Raw genomic sequence first — 21,247 nt, forward strand, 5'->3', positions numbered from 1 at the left:
CCTGTTGAAGGCCACTAGGTTGACAATGGCGGCGGTGGTTTGCATACTGTTCAGCCCGGATCTTCCTTTCCTCATCAATATGCCGAAAAGGTTTCTGACTCGTAGGAGGACCCCCAATGTCTGGCAATTTTGTCCTGAATTTGCGACCACAAAGAAGTTCCGCAGGACTAACTCCAGTGACAGTATGCGGAGTTGTGCGATAAGCCAAAAGAAACCGCCACAGTTCCTTTTTCCAGTCTCTTCTCTCTAAATGAGCAATACGCAAAGCTTTTAGCAAGGTTCGATTCTGGCGTTCCACTTCCCCGTTAGCCTGTGGCCAGTATGGAGTTGTACGATGATGTTCAATAGCATTTGATTTCAGATAATCCTGAAATTCCTGAGAAGTAAATTGGGCACCATTATCACTCACAATCCGTTTAGGCAACCCATGAGACGCAAAAATGCTCTCCAACCCCTCAAGTTGATGATGTAGCTTTAGTGAGAACTACCACCTCTTGCCACCTTGAATAATAGTCCACAACAACTAAAAGATGGTGTCCAGATGGAATGTCACACAGATCAATGGCTAAATCTTCCCATGGTCTCTCAGGTAGAACAGTGTGAGTTACCGGTTCAGGTCTGTACCGCACCGTAAATCGATACGGTAACAATCTGAGAACCCATCTTTCAATTATGGTGGATGGTTTTGAGCGTGGCGAATATATCACTTCCAGAGGCTTGTGGTCTGTGATGATTTCAAAATCAAGGCCGTAGAGATAGGTGTGAAACCTTTCACAACCCCAAACAACAGCCAAAGCTTCTTTCTCAGTATGAGAATAACGTCTCTCTACATCAGTAAGGGATCTGCTTGCATACTGAATAGGCCTGTAATCGCCTGTGCATTGTCTCTGAACCAAGATGGCGCCTAACCCCACAGGACTAGCATCGACAATAACTTGGGTGTGTGCGGTAGGATTGAAATAAGCCAAAGTTGTGGCGCAAGTCAGCCGTCTCTTAAGTTCATCAAATGCACCTTGTTCCAAAAGGCCCCACTTCCAAGGGACTGCTTTGCGAGTCAACAATCTCAAAGGTTCACTGACAGTCGCCATATCTGGAATAAACTTGGCACAGTAATTCACTAGCCCAAGAAAACTGTGTATTTCTGCAGGGTTTTCAGGATTTCTGGCATCAGACACAGCTTTAATTTTACAGTCCTCCGGACCAATGTCCCTGTCAGACAGCACATGGCCCATAAAAGTCATTTTATTCATTTGAAATGTGCACTTCTTCTCATTTAATGTTAACCCTTTCTCCTTCAAGCGATTTAGCACTGCACAGAGACGTTCATCGTGCTCCTGTGTGTTTGTTCCCCACACAATTATATCATCAGAAATGTTATGCGTGCCTTCACAACCATGTAGCACTTGCTGAATCACATGTTGATAGGCCTCCGGTGCTGATGATACGCCAAACATCAACCTCTTGTATCTGAAAAGACCTTTATGGCTTGCAAATGTAGTGATGACTCTAGATGCTGGGGTCAATTCAATCTGATGATAACCCCATTTCAAATCCAGTTTACTGAAGACACTTGCCCCATTCATTGCATGTAGAACATCTTCAATAGTGGGAATTGGATGTCTCTCTCTCTCTGCACAGCTTGGTTAGCACATCTCATGTCCACACAAATCCGAATATCTGTGCCCTTTGGTACAACAACTAACGGCGATACCCACGGAGTGGGTCCTTCCACAGGTTCAATAATGTCAAGGTCTAGCAGCTCTGCCAGTTTGTGCTCAACAGGTGATCTCAGGCTATAAGGAAGTCTGCGTACTGGCTGTGCAATAGGCTTTACATGTGGATCAATGTGAAGCTCCAACTGAAAATCCTTTAATTTTCCAAACCCAGAGAAGCAATCTTTAAATTCCTCTTTCAATGCAGAAATAGCAGGAGACACCATATTCACTCTTGCGCTGCCTACATCACGGCCAATCTTTAACACCCCTAGTGCCATTGCGGTTTGACGACCAAGCAGAGGCGACCCTGTGCCATCTACAACATAGAATTCGGTCTGCACTGGAGGACCAGTCTCATGTGTTTGAACAGAGGTATAAAATTTGCCTTTAAGTTGTAGTGGTGTACTGGAGCCATAAGTATAAATCTGTTTAGTGGTGTTACACAATTTAAGGTGATTTTCTCTGCCATTAAGACTGTGCCAAGAAGCTAAGTCCATAACATTGCATGTAGCTCCAGAGTCAATCAGCACTGACACATCTGTATTTCCAATCTTAATGGTTAATGTCCCAGCTTGCAAAGAACACAGGGAGAATATAAATTCACAGTCAGGAGCACTCTCTTTATCCTCAGCTATAACATTTACTCGTGCAGATGGTCCTTTGGTTTTGTTTTGTTTTGGGTTTGTTATCTCTGGTTGTACTTCTACACACAGCTGCAAAATGACCTGTCTTTCCACAAGCATAGCACGTTTTATTCTGTACCACAGTGCAGTCCTGACTTGTGTGTCCCTCTCTGCCACATTTACTGCAGGTTATATGTAAAGTCCTCTTTGGAAAACTCTCTTTCCTACTCCAGATATTCCTAATATTATAGGTAGGTTTGGAGACTGTATTGACAGATGCAGTGTCCTTGGTTTCAATATGCAGAGCCTGGAGCTCAGACAGTTCAATGGTTCTTGCAATCTCCTGCAGACTAGTAAGTGTGAGACTAGGTTCTCTCAATAATCTCCTCCTGAGGTGCACAGATGTGCATTTCTCTATGACCTGATCTCTGATTATCTCCTCAATTACAGTCCCAAAATCACAAGACTTTGCCAGATATTTCAGCCTAGTCACATAACTGTCTGTGGTTTCTCCCGGTTCTTGCACAGCCTGTCTAAACTTATATCTTTCATAGGGAATATTTTTCTTTGGCTCAAAGTACTCACTCAGTCTATTCATGGCTGTCTCATAGTCTGAATCATCCCCTGTTGCTCCCAGGGTTTCAAAAATGTCCTGAACTTGAGGTCCAGCTAGATGCAGCAGCATGGCTCTCTTCTGAGCAGGTGCAGTCACTCCTGTGGCTATAACACAGAGCTGAAATCCCTTCTTCCACTTGTCCCAGCGCTGTGAGAGACTAGTGTGGTCTCCAGACACATCAAACGGTCCGATAGCCGGTAAATCCAGGAAACTAGCCATCCTCATAGCCAAAATGTAGTGTATTAACACAGACCAGGTTGTACAGGTTGCTTCTTTATTCACTGAACACCACGCATGAAACTAAACTTCAGCCACACCCAGCTCCCAGACATATACATAATTGTAACATTTTGCAGACAGCAACTTAACCCATTGCTTACCATACTACACCCTTGTATTCCCTCCTCTAATTCTCTACCTCTTTTAGGGATGGATGTCATCCACCCTCTACATTCTCCTCTTTTTTTTTTTTTTTTTTTTCTCTCGCCCTCCCCCCCCCCCCTCATTCATTCACACTATCCACTAGCATCTTTTACTGCTCACTTTATTTTACTCAAGTCAACTTATTGGAAACAGTTTTAACATTATGACTTCGATGGTCATGAGGTACCGGTCGAGGTCTTCTCTATTCCTTACATTCAAGACCAAGGTCTCATATAGTTTCCTCGCTTGCATTTTACTATCTTCAATGCTAAATGTAATGTATTTGAATTTGCTATTTTTGTTGCCTTGTTCTTGAACGGTTAACACTACAAAACTGTATTTCATTGTACCATTTGACAATGTGCCTGTTCACCATTTATTCGTCCCTCTCTCCTAGAGGGACTGAAATGCTTTTGTTTTGTACTATGTTTGTTCTATCTCAATAAAACCAAATTGTTTAAAAAAAAAAAAAAAAGTGCAGCCCTTAAAGCAAATAAAATAGTCAACAATATTTATAGTCAGCTGGCATGCATAAGACAGTACAAAATTAATGGACGGTATGTAAACGCACAATAGACCAGTGGAATGGAAGTAATGTTGCATATATTAAAAATTCATAAATCAGAATCCATCAGTGGTTTGAATGCTTTATAAAAGACTAAACTTATTGCAAAGGGAAAACTATAAATATGTTATATGTTACGCAGCAAGGATAGGATTTAATTGCTGATCAAAGTTTATTTAAAAGCATTTTTTTTGTTTTAAATAAAATAATGGAGGGGTTCACCCTCTCTGCTTGTGCCAGTGGCCACTGTCCCCTGGACTAAGAGGTAAGGGAAAAAACAAAATTTACTGTTGTCACAACCACACTATAATCTTCCAATGAGGGATACTTAACCAAAGTGAAGGTTATTCCTTCACTTTGGGGAGATTTCTCGTTGCTGTTGTGACTACAGAGCAGGAGCAAGGAGAAATCTCCTTAATAAGACACAGTTGGTAACAAAAACAAAAAACTTGACAAGGGTTTAACCATTAGCTTAAAAAAAAAAAAAAGTTTTGACTGTAGGGCTCTTTCACACGGGCGTTCCTTTTTTTTTGCCCGATCAGGTCCTTTTTTTTTTTTTGTAACGGACACGGATGACACTTGTGTCATCCGGTCCGTATGTCCGTTTTTCATCCCATCCGTTTGCGGATGAAAAACTGACATAATGCATGTCTATGTAAAAACGGATGTCTGCGGATGACACCACTGACATCCGTTTTTGCTTCAGTTCCGTTTTTTGAAAGGAAGAAAAAATAGGGTTCTCCTCCGTTCAAAAAAACTGAACTGAACTGAACTGACAAAAAACGGATGTCAGAGGATGATCATCCTCTGACATCCGTATTTACATAGAGATACATTATGTCCGTTTTTCATCCGCAAACGGATGGGATGAAAAACGGACATACGGAACGCCCGTGTGAAAGAGCCCTTAGATGTTCTTTAAAGGGCCATATACACTATCAGATTATCTGAAGACTTTTTCCTTCAGATTTACCTTTTCTATGTAGTGCAAGGGCCTGCCGGATTGCATACAAATTGAAAGTGTTTAGGTTTGACCTCATATTATATGGTTTTGGTAAGTCTACAGACAAAAGTCTTCAGATAATCTGATAGTGTGTATGGCCCATTAAGGAACCCATGTTTCAAACCAATCCATGTGATATTTAACCACCTGTAGACAAAAAAAAAAAAAAAAAAAGTCAAAGTACACACTATGCTTCTGTTCCACTTTCACTCCCCTAATTGTAATTGCTGGCCATTCCCAGCTGCCAAAATGACAGCTAAGAGTTGCTGTTTAAATACAGCAGCTGTTATAGCTACTGCTGTCAGAAAAACAAACTTTCTGACAAATTGTTTAAAAATACTGTTCAGACTCTGGATAGGTAGAAGTAATGGTATTATGTCAGCTAAAACAACTTGACAAGCAGACATCTGTCAGCGCATACGAAAATAAATGCTACTGTATGTATAAATAAAAGCTGAATTTGAAATAATAAAAAACAATATGATGTTCAAACTTTTGACTTCTTTCTTTAATAACTACATAACATAGTACTTGTACTTTTACTTTCAGTACTTGAGTAGCAATTTTCTTTTCAAAACTACTGATACTTTTATTTCAGTACTTGAGTAGCAAAATTTTTAAAAAAACTACTTGCAATACTTAAGTACAAAAAATGATTAATATTTTAGTACTTCTACTCAAGTCACTTTTTAATCGAGCACTTCCACTTCTACTCAAGTCACTTTTTGATCGAGCACTTGTACTTTTACTCAAGTATGGGTTCCGAGTACTTTATACAACTCTGATCAGAACCATGCATAAGCGTTGGTGAGGGTGCACATCAGAGGTTATGGGAGATATAGTAGAGGATATGGGAGATATAGTCTGACCGGTGGGCATGAAAGGGAAAAGAGTTATTGCTTCCCCACTAGAAGTTATGGGGGAAGTGCTGTGACTGGAAGATGCATATGTAAGGTAAATAGCAATTTAGAAATGGATAGTATCAAAAATACTTTAACCATGTAAACAGAGAAGTTAATTTTAGGGTTTAATTCTGTTTTAATCATCGATCCAAGAGGTAAACTATTACCTAACTATTTCTCAAGGTTGATAAGGTGTGCCACACAGACACACCGATAGCACATGTCTGCACTCTGCTTGGCACAAAACAGTGTTAGGTCTTTAAAAGCAGGACTGGATGAATCCCAAAGAAGAAGTCAGAGTTGTTTCACAGTACTAGAGCGGCCAACATATTTGGCATCTCTGTATTGTTAAAAAGGCATCAAATGTGTGTCTGGTTATGTGAAGCCTATATAAAAAATGAATGAATATTTATGATCCAGTAGGCATATTCTTGGAGACCACTGATGAAACTGTTTATACTCAGCCCTTAGTGGATCTGGAGCTGCTTGACTAACAGTTGAGAAGCTGCCAGTCAATAGAGTTAGTGAGAAAAAGCCAGGATCTTCCCCATGCAGAAATTAGAACAGGGGGAGACTAGAAATAAAAGTACCATGGAGGTTTGTGGGAGAGGATGTATACAGCATGGGGGAGACTGGGCAGGGATTTTCTACATGCATCTGATTAGAGGAAAGCTTCTGGAGAGGAAAGAGAACAAGATCATCACACACATTCAGCACTCTTGCTATCTGCCTCCTGTATTTACATCTGTGGATGAAGGATAAAATAACTCCTAAAGTAATATACAGATTACCACTTCCCTGTACTTCAAATGTACACTATTACATAAAAAGACAGATACACAATGGAAATGTATGTGTAGCAAGGTTTCCAGGCCTGTGGCCTGATGTGGGTCTGCCATTAGTACCGGAATCCTCTCCAGCCCATGTGAGCTGTGACCCTGGGTGTGACAACTGAAGCAGCGACAACTCCGGCATCTTTGTTTGTAATTTTATTGAAATAAAGGGGATGGGAGAAGGGAAAAAGTGGGATACTCCTTGAGGATCAAACTAGTTACAATTGGCGCCAGCCAGCCAACGCTCACTGACTCTGAGAACACTCTGTATAACAGAATAAGTGTTGAATCCCCAACTTATAGTCCAGTAGATGCAAGACTAAGAACTATAGAACTCTTGACACTGTTGCACTGTAAAAAGTCACTGAATACTTTCCCCCACCTGGCACAGCTTGAGGTAGTATATTGTAGAACTCTGTATAACTGTCACTGTAACTGTCACGCTCTGTACAATTCAGGGCCCAGGCTGCAGGTGCCCCCTTTACTCCTTGAACTCTTCAGGGTCCACTGACTTTGTACCCCTTTTTACAACTTCAGGGTCCTCAACCTAGGTACCCCCTTGTACAGCTAGCTGACTCTGGATCCCAAAACCTCTCCCGGAGTGGTCCCCTCTGACTCTAGGCAGACCCCCAGGGGCAATCCTCAGTACTCATGACCTGTGTAGGCTTTCCTGGGACTGGTCCCCTCTCTCTCTCCGCAGGCTCTCGGCACAGCGGATCCCCTCAGCCCAGCTCAGCACTCTCTGGACATTCAGACGACACCCTGAGACATCCACCTTCCTCAGACAGGAGGAGAGACAGCCGCACTCTCCTTCCTGAGACTCTGCTCCCACCAAAGACCTTGTGTCATGCACCACCCCCAGACTTATACCCACTTCCAGAATCCTTTGCCGCATAATCTGCCTTCTGGGGTAGTTACAAGCCTAGATGTGTCCCCCTGATTGGGTTTCCTCCACTGCCCTATGAGAAGCCTCTCACAGGAGTCAGTGGGGAGACTCCCCCTTCAGCAGGCACACCTGGAAACCATGACACCCTGACTAATAAATCACAGCGCTGCTGTTAGGCACACAAGGCCCACTATACGTTTACCTAGCACCTACCTGTAGGGAGCTACATATGCATTGTTTATTCATGTAACATGGCCCTAATGCACAAATCATATGAATGCCCTGAAGAAACATTAACATCCGGTGAACAGTAATGTAGTCTTATTCAAAAAAGATGCCCAGCTGTAAACTATAACCTATATTTCAATTATAGTTATGTCACTTTTAAATTTATATATCTTTAGAGAAGGGATGACTCCACAATGAAGCCATATTGACAGGGTTGCTGTTAGAAATCCTGTACAGCCTTCCTGACAGGGCCCCCCAAGCCCAACTTCACCCCCCCCCCCCTGGGATGCAGCGAAACAGCGACACTGACTTTACCCCCCCCCCCCCCCCCCCCCGATGCCTCGAAAATAAAAAAAAACTCCCACTTACTGGGCCCCTCTGTTGAACTGATGGAGCCCCGGAAAATATAAGTTAAGCCCTGGTAAACGAGTAGGGGCGGGTGTGTGGTCTAGTAAAATCCAATTATTCCTTTATTACTATTACCATCAAACATGAACTGACTAGAGAGGGTAAAAATGGGAATAAAGGGGCTGGCTCTTTATAGAATAGTGGGAAAACTCTCAAGGTTAGGTCCAAGGCATTGGGTGGGCAGGGTATCAGAGACTTGGCCCTAGTCCTTATAGACATTATCCCGTATTAACCAGCTGTCTCTGCACAACTCTAAAGTTCTCACATTTCATCTTCCCCTTAGGCCCTGATCACATATGTGTGTTGTATGTGCATTCTAGGTGAGGTGCATTAAAAATGCATGCAGCATCTTTATTATGCTTTCATCAAAATTGCATGTTCTATAGGCTTCAGTGGTAATACACCTAAAACGCATGTGGTTTGGGGTCCCATATACACCGGCTTTTCTACTTTTATTTTCCAGTTGTGTTCTAATTATTCACCCTGCAGAAAAGGTAGATCATCACTTTCCTTTACATCTGTCATACCATCATGCTATCTGCTTTCTGCTCATTTCTTAGATACTGTTTGAGTAGCAAGTCTGACTATTCCAGAAATGTATGTTATGTATTAAAAATGACTTACTATATATGTAGATTATAGTACATTTTTGTTCACATTTTAGACAACGGTATTTATTTGCTTTGATATGTTTTTATTTCAAATTATTTTTACTTTAAAATAAATGAAGCTATAGCTAATTTTAATACAATTTATCAAATGCCAAGACTTGTGGACATAACAGGAAATAAAAGGAAATCCATCCAACGGAAATGTCCACTTGCTGTCGTTGGGAGAGTTGTTATCTATTGCTTTTTTGTGACAATCAAAACTGAGTATTTTCCTCACTTTCAGTTACAGTAACAATTGTCACCAGGACAAACAGAGATGGTCAATCACCTCAAATAAGCCAAATAAGCAATACAAACTCCACAGGGGTTTTAATCTATTGATACTCCATATCTACAACTTTTCAGCTTTGCATGCAGTGCTGTCAAATCGAGGCTCTGACCCCCCCGCACTAACGTTATGCACACATGGTACTTCTTCATCCCTAGGCCTGGTCAGGAATCACTAATTTTACTTTACTCTTAGTCTCCATTCACATTGATCCGACTTGTCAGGCGACTTGCGGTCCTCCTGCTCCCACTGTGTAGTACAGGAGCCGTTCTAATAGGAGCGACTGTAGTCGCTCCGACTTAGAAAAAGGGTCCTGTACTACTTCGGGGCGACCTTGAGGCGACTTGCATTGACTTCCATTATGTGAAGTCCATGCAAGTCGCACCGAAGTCGCGGTGCACGGGACTTCACAGGTCGCCCCCGAAGTAGTGCACAAGTCGTGCCGCTTCAGTGTTAATGCGGGCTTAAGGCCTCAACATCCCAGTGGTTACAGGTTTAATCTATAGGGGATTCCATCCAACACCTGAGGACCCTAGGAATGGGTGACCAGATGACCAAAATCCCCAAACCACCACTTACTCCTGCCCCGAAATAGCTGCTAGATTACTCTTTTCTCTAGGTATTGGTTTATGTCTCACAGAGACCTTACAACCAGTCAAGCGTATTTAACAGCAACATCACTCATCATACCAAGCTGTTGAGAAATGGTTAATTAGCAAAGGTTCACTTCAAATGCCGATTATCTTTGCTGAACATGTCAATTAGACATTTTTTGGCTTAATGTTTCTTTTACTGAGCACTTAAACAGTTTACACAGTAAATGTCAACTTAGGGTTTATGCTTTATTGTCCAAAAGCACAAAAAGACCAAACTTATAGTACAGTTCCAAAAACATGGCTGACAAAATTTCACAACTGTTCCCATTGTTTGTGTGTCTTAAAAGGAGTGCTGTGATGCTCACAGGGCTGTATCAAAAGGACTGCTCCAAAATTCAGTCTCCCCAATTTCTTCTGTTGGCCTGAGGCCTACCTGCGTACCACAAAAGAAAGGCCTGCTAGTCTCTCTGTTGCTCCATCTCTACTCTAGGCTCCTTTTTCCAGATCTTCCCTGCCTGTAAATTTAACATAACTAGTCCTTCCCAGTTATAGACAAGAGACTAATCACCCAGTAAGGGAGGACTAGCTAACAAGAAATAACCCCCCCCCCCCCCATTACATACTCCATTTACAAAAAATACATTTCTCAGTATAATCCTTTGGGGAGTCCATTAGTAGCTCAACTGAAAAGCCAAGGTAAATCTGTCACAACTGTTTTGGGAGTTTGGGGAAATCTCCCATACAGAAGAAGTACAGACCTGGTTGGGGTTCAAACACGTTCTCACTTCATGCAATAGAGCAATAAATATTGGGTGGCATTTTCTTTAAATCTCTGCTTAACATATGCAAATTAAAATGTGTTGAATGTTTTATGTACAAACGAAACTACTGTATCGTTAATTGTATGCAGTACACTGTGTATCCTGTGAATAGTAGACAGCATAAAAGCTACAGCATTTCCACAGTGAGTACTTTCATAACTTACATGGACATTTTCAATTATGTGAGTCAATTTGCGGTAAACTTCCTCATGTAATAGTAAAGATTCATATCCCTTTCTTCTTACTTCTGTTCCATATGCGCAGAATCCATTCTGTTCAGCAAACAACGGATGATTTAGTAGTTTATGGTTCACATTTGTCTTTTTCATTGCAGTTCCTGATATGTGGAATATGCGGCATCTTCTGTGCAAAAAAGAAATCTGGACTCATAGTAAGTGCCTCTGTTTGAAAGCGTAGCTATAAAATGAGTAAATTAAACTGTAGTTAACTTTTAAATGATGCCTGCAATATCTGTGCTGAATTAGACAATATTAATCCACTTGTCAAAGGTAGAATTGCTTGGCATAAAATAATAATTTAACCAGAACTGTAAACACAGTCATACTTTCAATACTAAAGCACACTATGAAATATAATGTTTTTAACTAATAGAAGAAATTCATGCAGTTAATAATTTCTAGTAAAAGTTTGCATGTTCTAGAACAGGGAAGGTTGGGGTTGTTAAAAGCAATGCTGGAGAAGTGTTTTATATACAGGAGTGTCAATAAGATGTATAAACCCAATTTTGTTGTAAACACAAAAGGAACATTTTCATTGTGCAAAAGAGGAGCACGGGAGACAGGAGCAAGCCTATGTTTGTTGCCACCTGAGGCGGCTGTGTTTGCTAGCACCCAGGTTGCTGGGATGCTGGCATAGCAAACAATAATACTATGGCTTGGCCAGTGGGTGCCTACACCATAGCAAAGCCGATATATCGAGGGCCAATATGCAGTTTCCCCGTTATATCGGAAGAGGCCCCTGAGGTTACCGATATTGCCAATATTTCGGGAAAGTGCATGTACCAGAGTGATGCCTGCAGCTAGAGGCATCACCCCGGTACCGGCATCCATAGCCGACGAAAGGCTGTCTTGTAATGACAACCGATGCGGCTGAGAAGCCGCTCTGTTGTCATTACAAGGAGTGGGAAGGGACATCCCCCCCTCTCGCTGCCTTCTGCGGCTCGCCTGGGTCTCCTGTCCCACCAGGAGACCCTGGCAACCAGCCTGCACGGCCGCCGAAGAGGAGACCCCATCAAAGCCGCATTTGGCTCTGATCGGGTCTCCATGTAAAAACCTGGAAGTGATATCATGACATCGTTTCCGGGTACTCTGCGCCAAATTCAAAAAAATTACAGCATTCAAAACAGCCAAATGTTTTTAAGTGCAGAGGAGGGGTTTGGGGTCTTTTAGACCCCCAGATCCCTCCACAAGAGTACCTGTAACAAAATAAATAAATAAATACAAATTTTAATGTATGAAAATATCAGCCGAAACCGATATGCGATGACCAAAATATTGGTATCGGCAATAAAAAAACGATATTGGTCGATCCCTAATAACAACCAATGTCGCATTGCAGCCAGCTGCTGACATCCTGCCAGTCTTTTGGACACTCCACCCTCAGAGCGGCCCCATTATGTCTCATTGGCATCATGCCCCTGGTTGAAGGGTCTGACAGTAGGCAGTATCTGCAGGACAGGACTATTAGAGGGTATGACAGTAGGCAATATCTGCAGGGCAGGAGTGTTAAAGGGTTTAACAGAGGTTGGTCTCTGTAAGACAAGATTGTCAGAGGGTATGACAGTGGGCTGTATCTGCGGAACAGAAGTCTTAAAGGGTATAGCAAATAGAAGTATCTGTGGGACAGGAGAATTAAAGGCTATGACAGAGGTAAGTATCTGCAGGACTGAAGTTTTTGAAGGGTATGAACGGGGTCAGTATCTGAAGGACAGGACTGGAGTGCTATAGAGAGTATGATAGCGATCAGTATCTACTGGGAATGGACTGAAGTGCTAGAGTGTATGCCAGTGGGCAGTGGCATAGAAAGCTTTAATTGCTTCATATTGTCAAAGAGTGTCATTCACCAATATAAAAATTAAGTATTCAACAAGTGCAAAGAAAATAGCAGCAATGTTATGTTTTATAATTTCAGCAGCTCCTCAATTGTGTGCAATATTTTTTTATTTCAATCTGAGCTGTTTTTAAATACTATTATCACTGACCTTTATACTTTCTCTGACAGTATAATCGGTTGCTGTTATTTTTTTGTGCACTGCACAGATGTGTTATTATTATATTTCATGTTTTCCACCTTCTAGATGATTCTATTTTCTGCCTGCTGCATCTGCGGACTCATTGGAGGCATTCTGAACATTCAGTTCCTAAGAGCTCTGTCCAACAAGAGGTCCTCCTTGCACCTTGCCTCCTTGTCCCTCGCATGTATAGGCATCAGCGGATGCACCATCTCCACTTGGCTTACTTGTCGCTTGGCCAGTTATGAGCAAAGGAGGATGTTTCTAGAAAGAGAACACTCACTTCATCACTCCCATGAAATGACAGAAAAGGTAATGAAATATTTGTTTCCTAGACAGCTGAACTAAACATTGCTCTGACAAATGCTATTTGTTGTATTGGGTATGGGGTAAGTGAAAAGTGCTCATTATTACTTTTTACTCTACAGCAGAAAATGACAGCTGGGATCAGAATGGTTGCTACAAACAAATCAATAGCTTTTGTTTTCTCTTGTTTTTATACTCAGCCTGAATATGTCATGATATTATCAGTGACCGTAAGATCAAATGCATAAAATATAAGCTAATTATGCTTATTCATAGCACCGATGTACTGGATGTACATTGATAGATTAGATGTGGTTATATATATTGTGCAAATATATAGTATCTACAGCATATGAATAATGTAGCATTACTCATTTGATTACATTTGTCTGTTTCCTAAATTTAAAATAGTTTATTTGCATTCGTGGCTGTTTTTACCATAATGACACCCACAGGCTAGTGCCTGGGGCAGTGGGGTTAAAGTGGTCAGCATGTGAGAAGGATTTACCTTTGTCCATTTTATTTCCCCTACCCCCCGTTGCAGTGTTTGCATCACTAGCCCTGCCCTACTTGCAGACATGATATATTTGGAGGGTGGAGATAAAAGAGGAGTTAGTTGGGGGAGCGATGAAGAGTCCAGTGAGGTGCAGGGTAACCGCATGATGCAGCCCTCTCATGGGCTTCCACTGTTATTGGTTTCCCTGTTTCTGTTACTGCGCTCTGATGTGAACAGCATTCTCAGTATCATGCCAGATGACTGAGTTTATAGACTGCGTTAGGAGGGTTGAAGCCTTTATATTGCGCCTTTTGTACCATGCCATCATTTAGAAGTTGTAGTGTTTTCCTATCTGATTAGGAAAACCATACAAACTGTGTAGGGGAATCTTTACTGTTAGAGTGATAAGGAAGTGGAATCCCTTCCACGATTGGTGGTGTCAGAGGGGAGTGTCGATCATTTTAAAAAGCTCTTAGATGGGCATCTTAGCGAATACAATTTACAGGGATATGGGAAATGGAAGAAAAATAATAACGAACACACTCATACACCCACACAGGTTGAACTGGATGAACGAATATTTTTATTCAACCTTACCAACTATGAAATTATGAATAACTTCTGGCTAGATGTGTTGTTATACGTAAAGGATGCCTATGTTTTCAATTGTCCGCATTTAAAATACACTATATTACCAAAAGTATTGGGACGTCTGCCTTTACACGCACAAGAACTTTATTGGCATCCCAGTCATAGTCCATAGGGTTCAATATTGAGTTGGCCCACCCTTTGCAGGTATAACAGCTTCAACTCCTCTGGGAAGGCTGTCCACAAAATTTAGAAGTGTGTCTATGGGAATGTTTGACCATTCTTCCAGAAGAGCATTTGTGAGGTCAGGCACTGATGTGGACGAGAAGGGCTGGCTCGCAGTCTCCGCTCTAATTCATCCCAACGTTGTTCTATCGGGTTGAGGTCAGGACTTTGTGCAGACCAGTCAAGTTCCTCCACCCCAAATGCGCTCATGCATGTCTTTATGGACCTTGCTTTGTGCACTGGCCCAAATCATTTGGTAGAGAGGGATTATAGTGCGGGGTTGATTTTCAGGGGTTGGGCTATGCCCCTTAGTTCCAGTGAAGGGAACTCTTAAGGTGTCAGCATACCAAGACATTTTGGACAATTTCATGCTCCAAACTTTGTTGGAATAGTTTGGGGATGGTCCCTTCCTGTTCCAACATGACTGCGCACCAGTGCACAAAGCAAGGTCCATAAAGACATGGCTGAGTGAGCTTGGGGTGAAGAAACTTGACTGGCCCGTACAGAGTCCTGAACAAGAAGGCAGGTGTCCTAATGCTTTTGGAAATATAGTGTAGGTCTGGACAAGTTCAGGCTGCTATACAAGTGGTTATATTCCCATAATATTCTGGACTGGTAATAGCCACAGGGTCCTGAATAATTTGGAACAGAGTGAAAACCTTGTCAAGTCAAGAGCTAGTGGTGGCTAACTGAGAAGAGATCTACCCTTCTGTCAGCAAGAAAAGAACAGACTGATAGCAAGGCGGGTCAGCCGACCTGGGCCTCTATGACAAATTGGCTTCAGGGGTGCAGCCATACCTTGTGACCCTAGCCTGGAACCACAGGAAAAAAAGACCTTGCAAGTAGGGAAAGCCCCAACAGTAAAAAGGCTTGATACTTCTGTGGTCTTGGGATGGCATTATGGGGTTTTGAACTCATCATCTGTACACATAGGAGCAGACAGTGGAGGTTAGTGTTCAGATTCTGGGCCAGGAATCGGCTTAAAACCTGGCCCCTGACTGACCTGTACCTGTAACTTGCTAATGATAGTAGCGTAATGGGCAGGATTGGCCTCCTGGCATAACATGGCGCTTGTTAGGGAGATCCTAAAATATTCTAGAATACACTAAAATTTACTAGAAGCCTCAAGGGAGTACTAGTACCCAGCTGAAGGGACATCACTGTGCATATTAGGAGTGGGGGGGGGGGACACCCAGATGCCCAGTGGTGCATGGTCTTGTGTCTGTGAGCAACTATCAACAATGGCTGAACTTCATGGAAGAAGGCTGGGGTACAACCAGAAAGGCTTTGGTGGTTGTATTTATTAGGCCCTAGTGGCATTGGATACTGGTCTGAGATTTGTGCCACAGAAACGTTATGCCCTTTACAACCAGGTAATGTCTAACTCTCTTTTGCCTAAATGTGACCAGGTAACTCCAGCAGTGTCTTCATGATGGATAAGGTGTAGTTTGTGTTCTGCTTTCTTGTCCAACCTGTTGCTGGATAAAGCTGAGCCCCAAAACTTGGGAATTGTGGAAAGACATCCCCTAAGCTGGCAATCCCATAGCTGATGGGGTCCCAAGGCATGGAAGTGTTAAGGCCCAATTTCCTCATATCTGCTGGAGTGGAGTCAAGGGATCCTAAAGAAGAATGCTGTGGCTATTGCAGTTTCTGTACAGACTTACTTTGCAGAGGGACCAAATGAGCCGCCTGCACTAGTGGAATGCATAGAGTGCAAGGGTCATGAGTAATGCAAAGTGCAGAAGTCAGTGGTGGGTTTTGAAATTCATAACGCAGAGTGCAGGGGTCAGGGGTGTGCAATGCAAGGGGAGTGCAAGGGTCCAGGGTACATAATGCAAAGAGTTCAATGGTCAAGAGTATGTGCTTTGCAGATTGCTGTTACTGTTTAGGAGTACATACCACACAGAGGGCAGGGTGCTATGTGCAGAATGCAGGGGATAGGACTGTGTGATGCACAGTAAGGCACTATGTACACGGGACGTTGTTAAAAGTCCCTTGAATGCTGGAATTTTTTTTTTTTTAGGACATTTAAAACGTCCGTTGTGTCGTGTTTGCACCCACGTTTAGCAGGCGTTTAGTGGGCGTTTGCAGGCGTTTGCGTTTAAAACCGTTCCTAGAGGTCAAAAAAATCATTCTTCTTTAAAATGGAAAAACGCGAGCGCCAAACACGGGTCATCGCGTTCGGCCGCGTTTGGCCGCTTTTGGCCACGTTTTTGCGTTTGAAAAGCCGGGAAACACACGTTCGAACACAAATGATTGCGTTCCAAAAAACGTCCCTGAACTCAACTGCCTGCAAATGACTTTAAACTACCCTGTGTACATGGACAGATAAGATAAAATGTAGATGGGTTTAGGGGCTTCTGAAAAAAAAACGCCCAACTGCTCCAAAACGGCCATTTACAACGTCCCGTGTACATGGTGCCTAAAAGTCAGGAGTACAAAACAAAAAGAGTGCAGGAGTTAAGGGTGGGTAACACACAGTGTAGGGGTCAGGAGAGTGCAAATATCCCCCTCCCCCAACAACACTACTCTTCCCAAATGTACCCTTTCAGCAAAAATCACCAATTTTTCCCTCCATAAAATTCAGCACTAATCTGCAGGCTCACCTCAATTCTCCCAATAGAAATGATCCCCCCTCCCCCGAATTCCTCCTCCCAGCCCAAATTCCCCCAAACCCCTCTCCCAGCACAAATCCTTGCACCCCCGAAATCCTCCCCCCCAGTACAAATCTTCCTTTCCTCCAACCCTCCCAACCCCCCCCCCCCCATCCCAGCACCAATTCCCCCCAATCTCTATTTTAGTACAAACTCTCTGCCCCCCTGAATCCCCCCCCCCCCATCCCAGAACAAATAGTCTTCTCCTTTAGCACAAACTCCTCCCCCAATTCTCTTTCCATTCCAGTGCATATCTCTTTGTCCCTCCTCCCCAGATCCCCCATTCTAACACAAATCCCTCCTCCATTCTAGCACATTTTCTGCCCCCAACCACCCTCCCCCCCCCACCTTCCACCACAATTATCTCCCCTACCAAACCACCCCAAAACAATTCCCCTGACTTCCTGTCACAGTGGGTGATTGTGGCGACAGGGGTCTAAGGCATATGCTTGGCATCGTTAGTGTGCCACTGCAACATGCATTAGTGAAGCCAAGTGCCAGAACTCGCTCTGGCAATGGGGCTCTAGGATTTCAGCCCAGATCCATGGGGCACCCGGATTTTGTTGGTATCCAGGATGGTTGTAGGTTACGAATTATTGCATTTTTAAATGTAAGTAGTGTTGTGCCGCAGTGCTCATGTGCTAACAAGGAGCTGGCTGATAGAAAGAGAGAGTAGGGTGACAGAGAGATGGGCTCATCAGTCTGTGCTTCTCTTTCCACTGTCTAGTCACTAGCTACGGGAGGAAAGGAGACCTGTGTTACTAAACTGCAGCAAAGAAACATGAGATCCACTGCCCCGCCAAACAGGGCTGTGCTGTGTAGTGGAGCTGTGTAAATTTCAGAACTGAATGGACAGAAATACAGTATAGATGCTTTGGCTTATAAATAGTTAGTACATATGTATTTCATCACTGTATTTAGCTGCTTGTTTGGATTTCAGCTTTAATCATTTGCATAAGAATGTTACATGTTCACAGCTGTCTACTGCCAATGGAGATCCTTCACTTTGTGTTTAAGGATGCCAAAATTCCTTTGTGATATTAAAGGGCTGCTTGGAATTTTCTGCTTAATGAGAAACAAATCACTTGTGCATTTCACATTTATTTATACATGTCGATTTATCAATGCCCAAACTAAGTTTACTCTCCACCAATTACAATTGGCTGAATTCCTGAACTGTGTGATTCTCTTTGCATTATACACATTTAAATGCAAATATTCAGGTAAATCTGACTTTGTGAAATACTGATTCTTCTGATTTGATCGCTATTGTTGGATCATTGAATAAACTAAAATAAGAAAGAAACTTCAATAAATATCAGCAAACCTGTACAGCTAATACTTTTCATTGTTTGCAAATTATAGGTTGATAGGACAACATAAGGTTAATGAAAATAAGTGACATCCTGCTAATAAGGTACAGTGGAAAGTCTATTTGGGTTACATGATTTTTCTTAATTCTTCTGGGTGAGGGCGTTTGAAGAACGTATGCAGGAAGTTCCCTAAGAGAATGGGGACTCTGGGGAGAATGGGTACAGTCCCTGTTCATATTGATGCTGCTATGTGAAGCCATGTCATATTAAAGGGGATGTTTAGTGTTTTTGTACAGTATATACTTGTGTATATATACTTGTATATGCTACTTTAAAAACATATTTTCATTTTTTTATGCATGTTAAATATGCATTAATTGTGAGTTTATATTTTATATTTCCCTTTCTAAACCATTTATTGAGCTTTGGTCTCCATTCACATGTTTACCAGACTGATTTGTTGAAAAAAGAAAGTATGTTGTCCACAGAACCAAATAGCTCAATAGTTCATCCTTTTTACTTGCTTTTTCTTGCCTAGTCTGACAAACTTTCAATCAGAATGACAGTCTAAAAGCAGCCACTGCTTTATTTTAGCTTTGGAAACGCATAGCACTCTGTGAAATTAAAGTACAACAAATTTTAAACATTTAATCCTAAAACAGAGTTTTTTTATATAATAATCTAGAATGTTGAAAAACGTATGAATATTAATAAAATGATATAATTGACCCAACATATTTTTTAGTTTTCTTTTAACCCTTATGCTGCTAGAGCTGTTTTTGAGGGGTTTTTTTGCACACAAATAATCTAAAAATTAATAAAAAAATTAAAAATGTTAGGCCTGAAGGTTAGTTAAAACCAATACTATATATTTTCTGAAAGCACATGGAGAATAAAATAGTGGTAGTTCCAAATGTTTAGGTCACACAATATTTGCACAAAAATACAATACAAAAGATAAGGTTGTGCCAAGTACATAAATACGCAACACATTAAGCTTTAATGCATTGTATGCATTAAGATAAAAAAAAACCTTCTATGTGCAGTAGCCCCCCCCCCCCCCAGCCGCCCTAATACTTACCTGAACCCCACATCGATCCAGCGATGTTGCACACCAGAGCCATGGCTGTTCATGGACTTTCCCTCATTGGCTGAAACATTGGCAGGCCCCATTGGCTCCCACTGCTGTCAATCAAAGCCATTGGGCCAATGAGGAGAGAGAGGAGGCGGGCTGATCATGGCTCAGCCGCTCCTTTTGGGTGCCCCCATAGCAAGCTGCTTTCTGTGGGGGCACTCGGCAGGAGGGAGGGGCCAGGAGTCCCGGCAAGAGACCCAAGAAATGGAGGATCCAGGCTGCTCTGTGCAAAACCACTACACAGAGCAGGTGAGTATAACATATTTGTTATTTTTAAACAAAAAAAAAAAAAAATAGACTTTATTATCACTTTAAATTTGTACATGCCAACAAAAAAAAATACGAACCTTGGTACCCTATTTTTTCCCGTTGGCTACACTTTAAAAGCACCTACAGGTCATCAGTTTGGAGTTAATTGTGAATAATGGCTCTAGAATTTTTGCTCTCACTCCAGTGTGTGGGGCGATATGTAGTGTAGCACCCTCCAGTATCCCACTCATTCCCTTTCTCCCATCCAAGTTCCTACAATAAAACTAAAAACCGGACTGTTCATTGTCTCAGATCTCACACTTGGGCAACAAGCTTAAATGTGCTGTTGGTGGTAACGGTAACCATGGCAGACCCACATCAGGCCCAATGCCTGGAAATATTGCTACAGTAGCAACATTGTACGAAAGCACCCCCAATGAGTGCAGTTACGTTCATGTGTGCATGCACATGGGGGTGGGATGGGCTTAAATATTTTTTTATGAGGGGTTTACATTTTTTTAAAACTTTGTTTATATCACATACTTGACAGAATGTGTCGGTACAGGTGACTGTATGCCAGGTGGCTGTACAGGAGCCGGGTTACTTTTATTGGAAAGCCAACAGTCGGCTTGTGCGTGTACACACTCCTTGTAGGTGCAGCCATTGGGAGTGTGTGTAAAACCCTCTGCTGCCACTGCCGTTAGCCTTACCATGGTGGCAGTAAAAGGGTTAAAATGTTCAAGCTAAAAACTTTTTTACTGTTGGATAAAGTGGGAAATGACTAAAGCAATTTTCAGATTTTTTTATTTCTATCCAGGGCTCTGTTAGAGAGACTTACCCTCACTTTTGTCACCTTGACAACTGTTTTACCAGACACTCAAGGCTGAAAGTGAAGGAAAATCTGCAACAGGAACACAAACAAGAATAGGAATCTGACAAAGATTCTAGCATGCTCTAAAAAAACATTTCTGTCTGTGTTGCAGGTGGAGAGTGTCTGATAAAATGTTTTCAGTGGGAAAAAAAATTATCATCTATGGCAGGAGTGTCAAACTGAATTTTATCACGGTTGCCCTCAAAGGGCCGGTTGTATCTTCAAGGCTGGATTTCCAGAGCACCCCACCCCCTCTTACATCAGATGTCAAGAGCCCCCCACCCTCCCTTACATCACAGTGCACCCCCTTAACTTGTGCTGAGGCTGGGAAGAAACTGGGGGCAGAGCTGGAAAGCAGAAAGTGCAGGGGCTGGAGGAGGACCAGAGAAGGGCTGGCATTAGTTGCCAGTCTGCTCAATGCTAATGGGGAGGAGGAGACAAGGGCATACTGTGGGTTCACAGAGAGACACAGGATCTGCTGGAGGAGTTTAATCCTCCTCTCTGCTGCCGACTACTGAGATAAGGTGGGGATAGTGATGAGGGAGGTGCTGCAGGAGAGGTGCAAGGGCCACATGAAATGGCCTAGCGGGCCGCATGTGGC

At 42.5% G+C, this 21,247-nt stretch overlaps 1 protein-coding gene across 4 annotated transcripts in view; it reads left to right on the top strand.

The window, feature by feature from the left end:
* The window catches only part of TMEM196 (transmembrane protein 196), a 77,014-nt gene that overhangs the window by 48,657 nt on the left and 7,110 nt on the right, over positions 1–21,247 (top strand). For 3 of the 4 annotated variants that reach the window (XM_082259843.1, XM_082259844.1, XM_082259846.1), the window contains exons 2-3: positions 10,893–10,949; positions 12,876–13,121. In XM_082259843.1, coding sequence (XP_082115969.1) covers positions 10,893–10,949; positions 12,876–13,121 — 303 coding nt within the window. Of the gene's footprint in view, positions 1–10,892; positions 10,950–12,875; positions 13,122–18,443; positions 18,496–21,247 lie in introns of all 4 variants that reach the window. The other variant, XM_082259845.1, reaches the window with a different exon arrangement.

This window comes from Pelophylax lessonae (assembly GCF_965119305.1).
Source record: "Pelophylax lessonae genome assembly, chromosome: 5".
In the NCBI taxonomy this organism is placed as follows: Eukaryota; Metazoa; Chordata; class Amphibia; order Anura; family Ranidae; genus Pelophylax; species Pelophylax lessonae.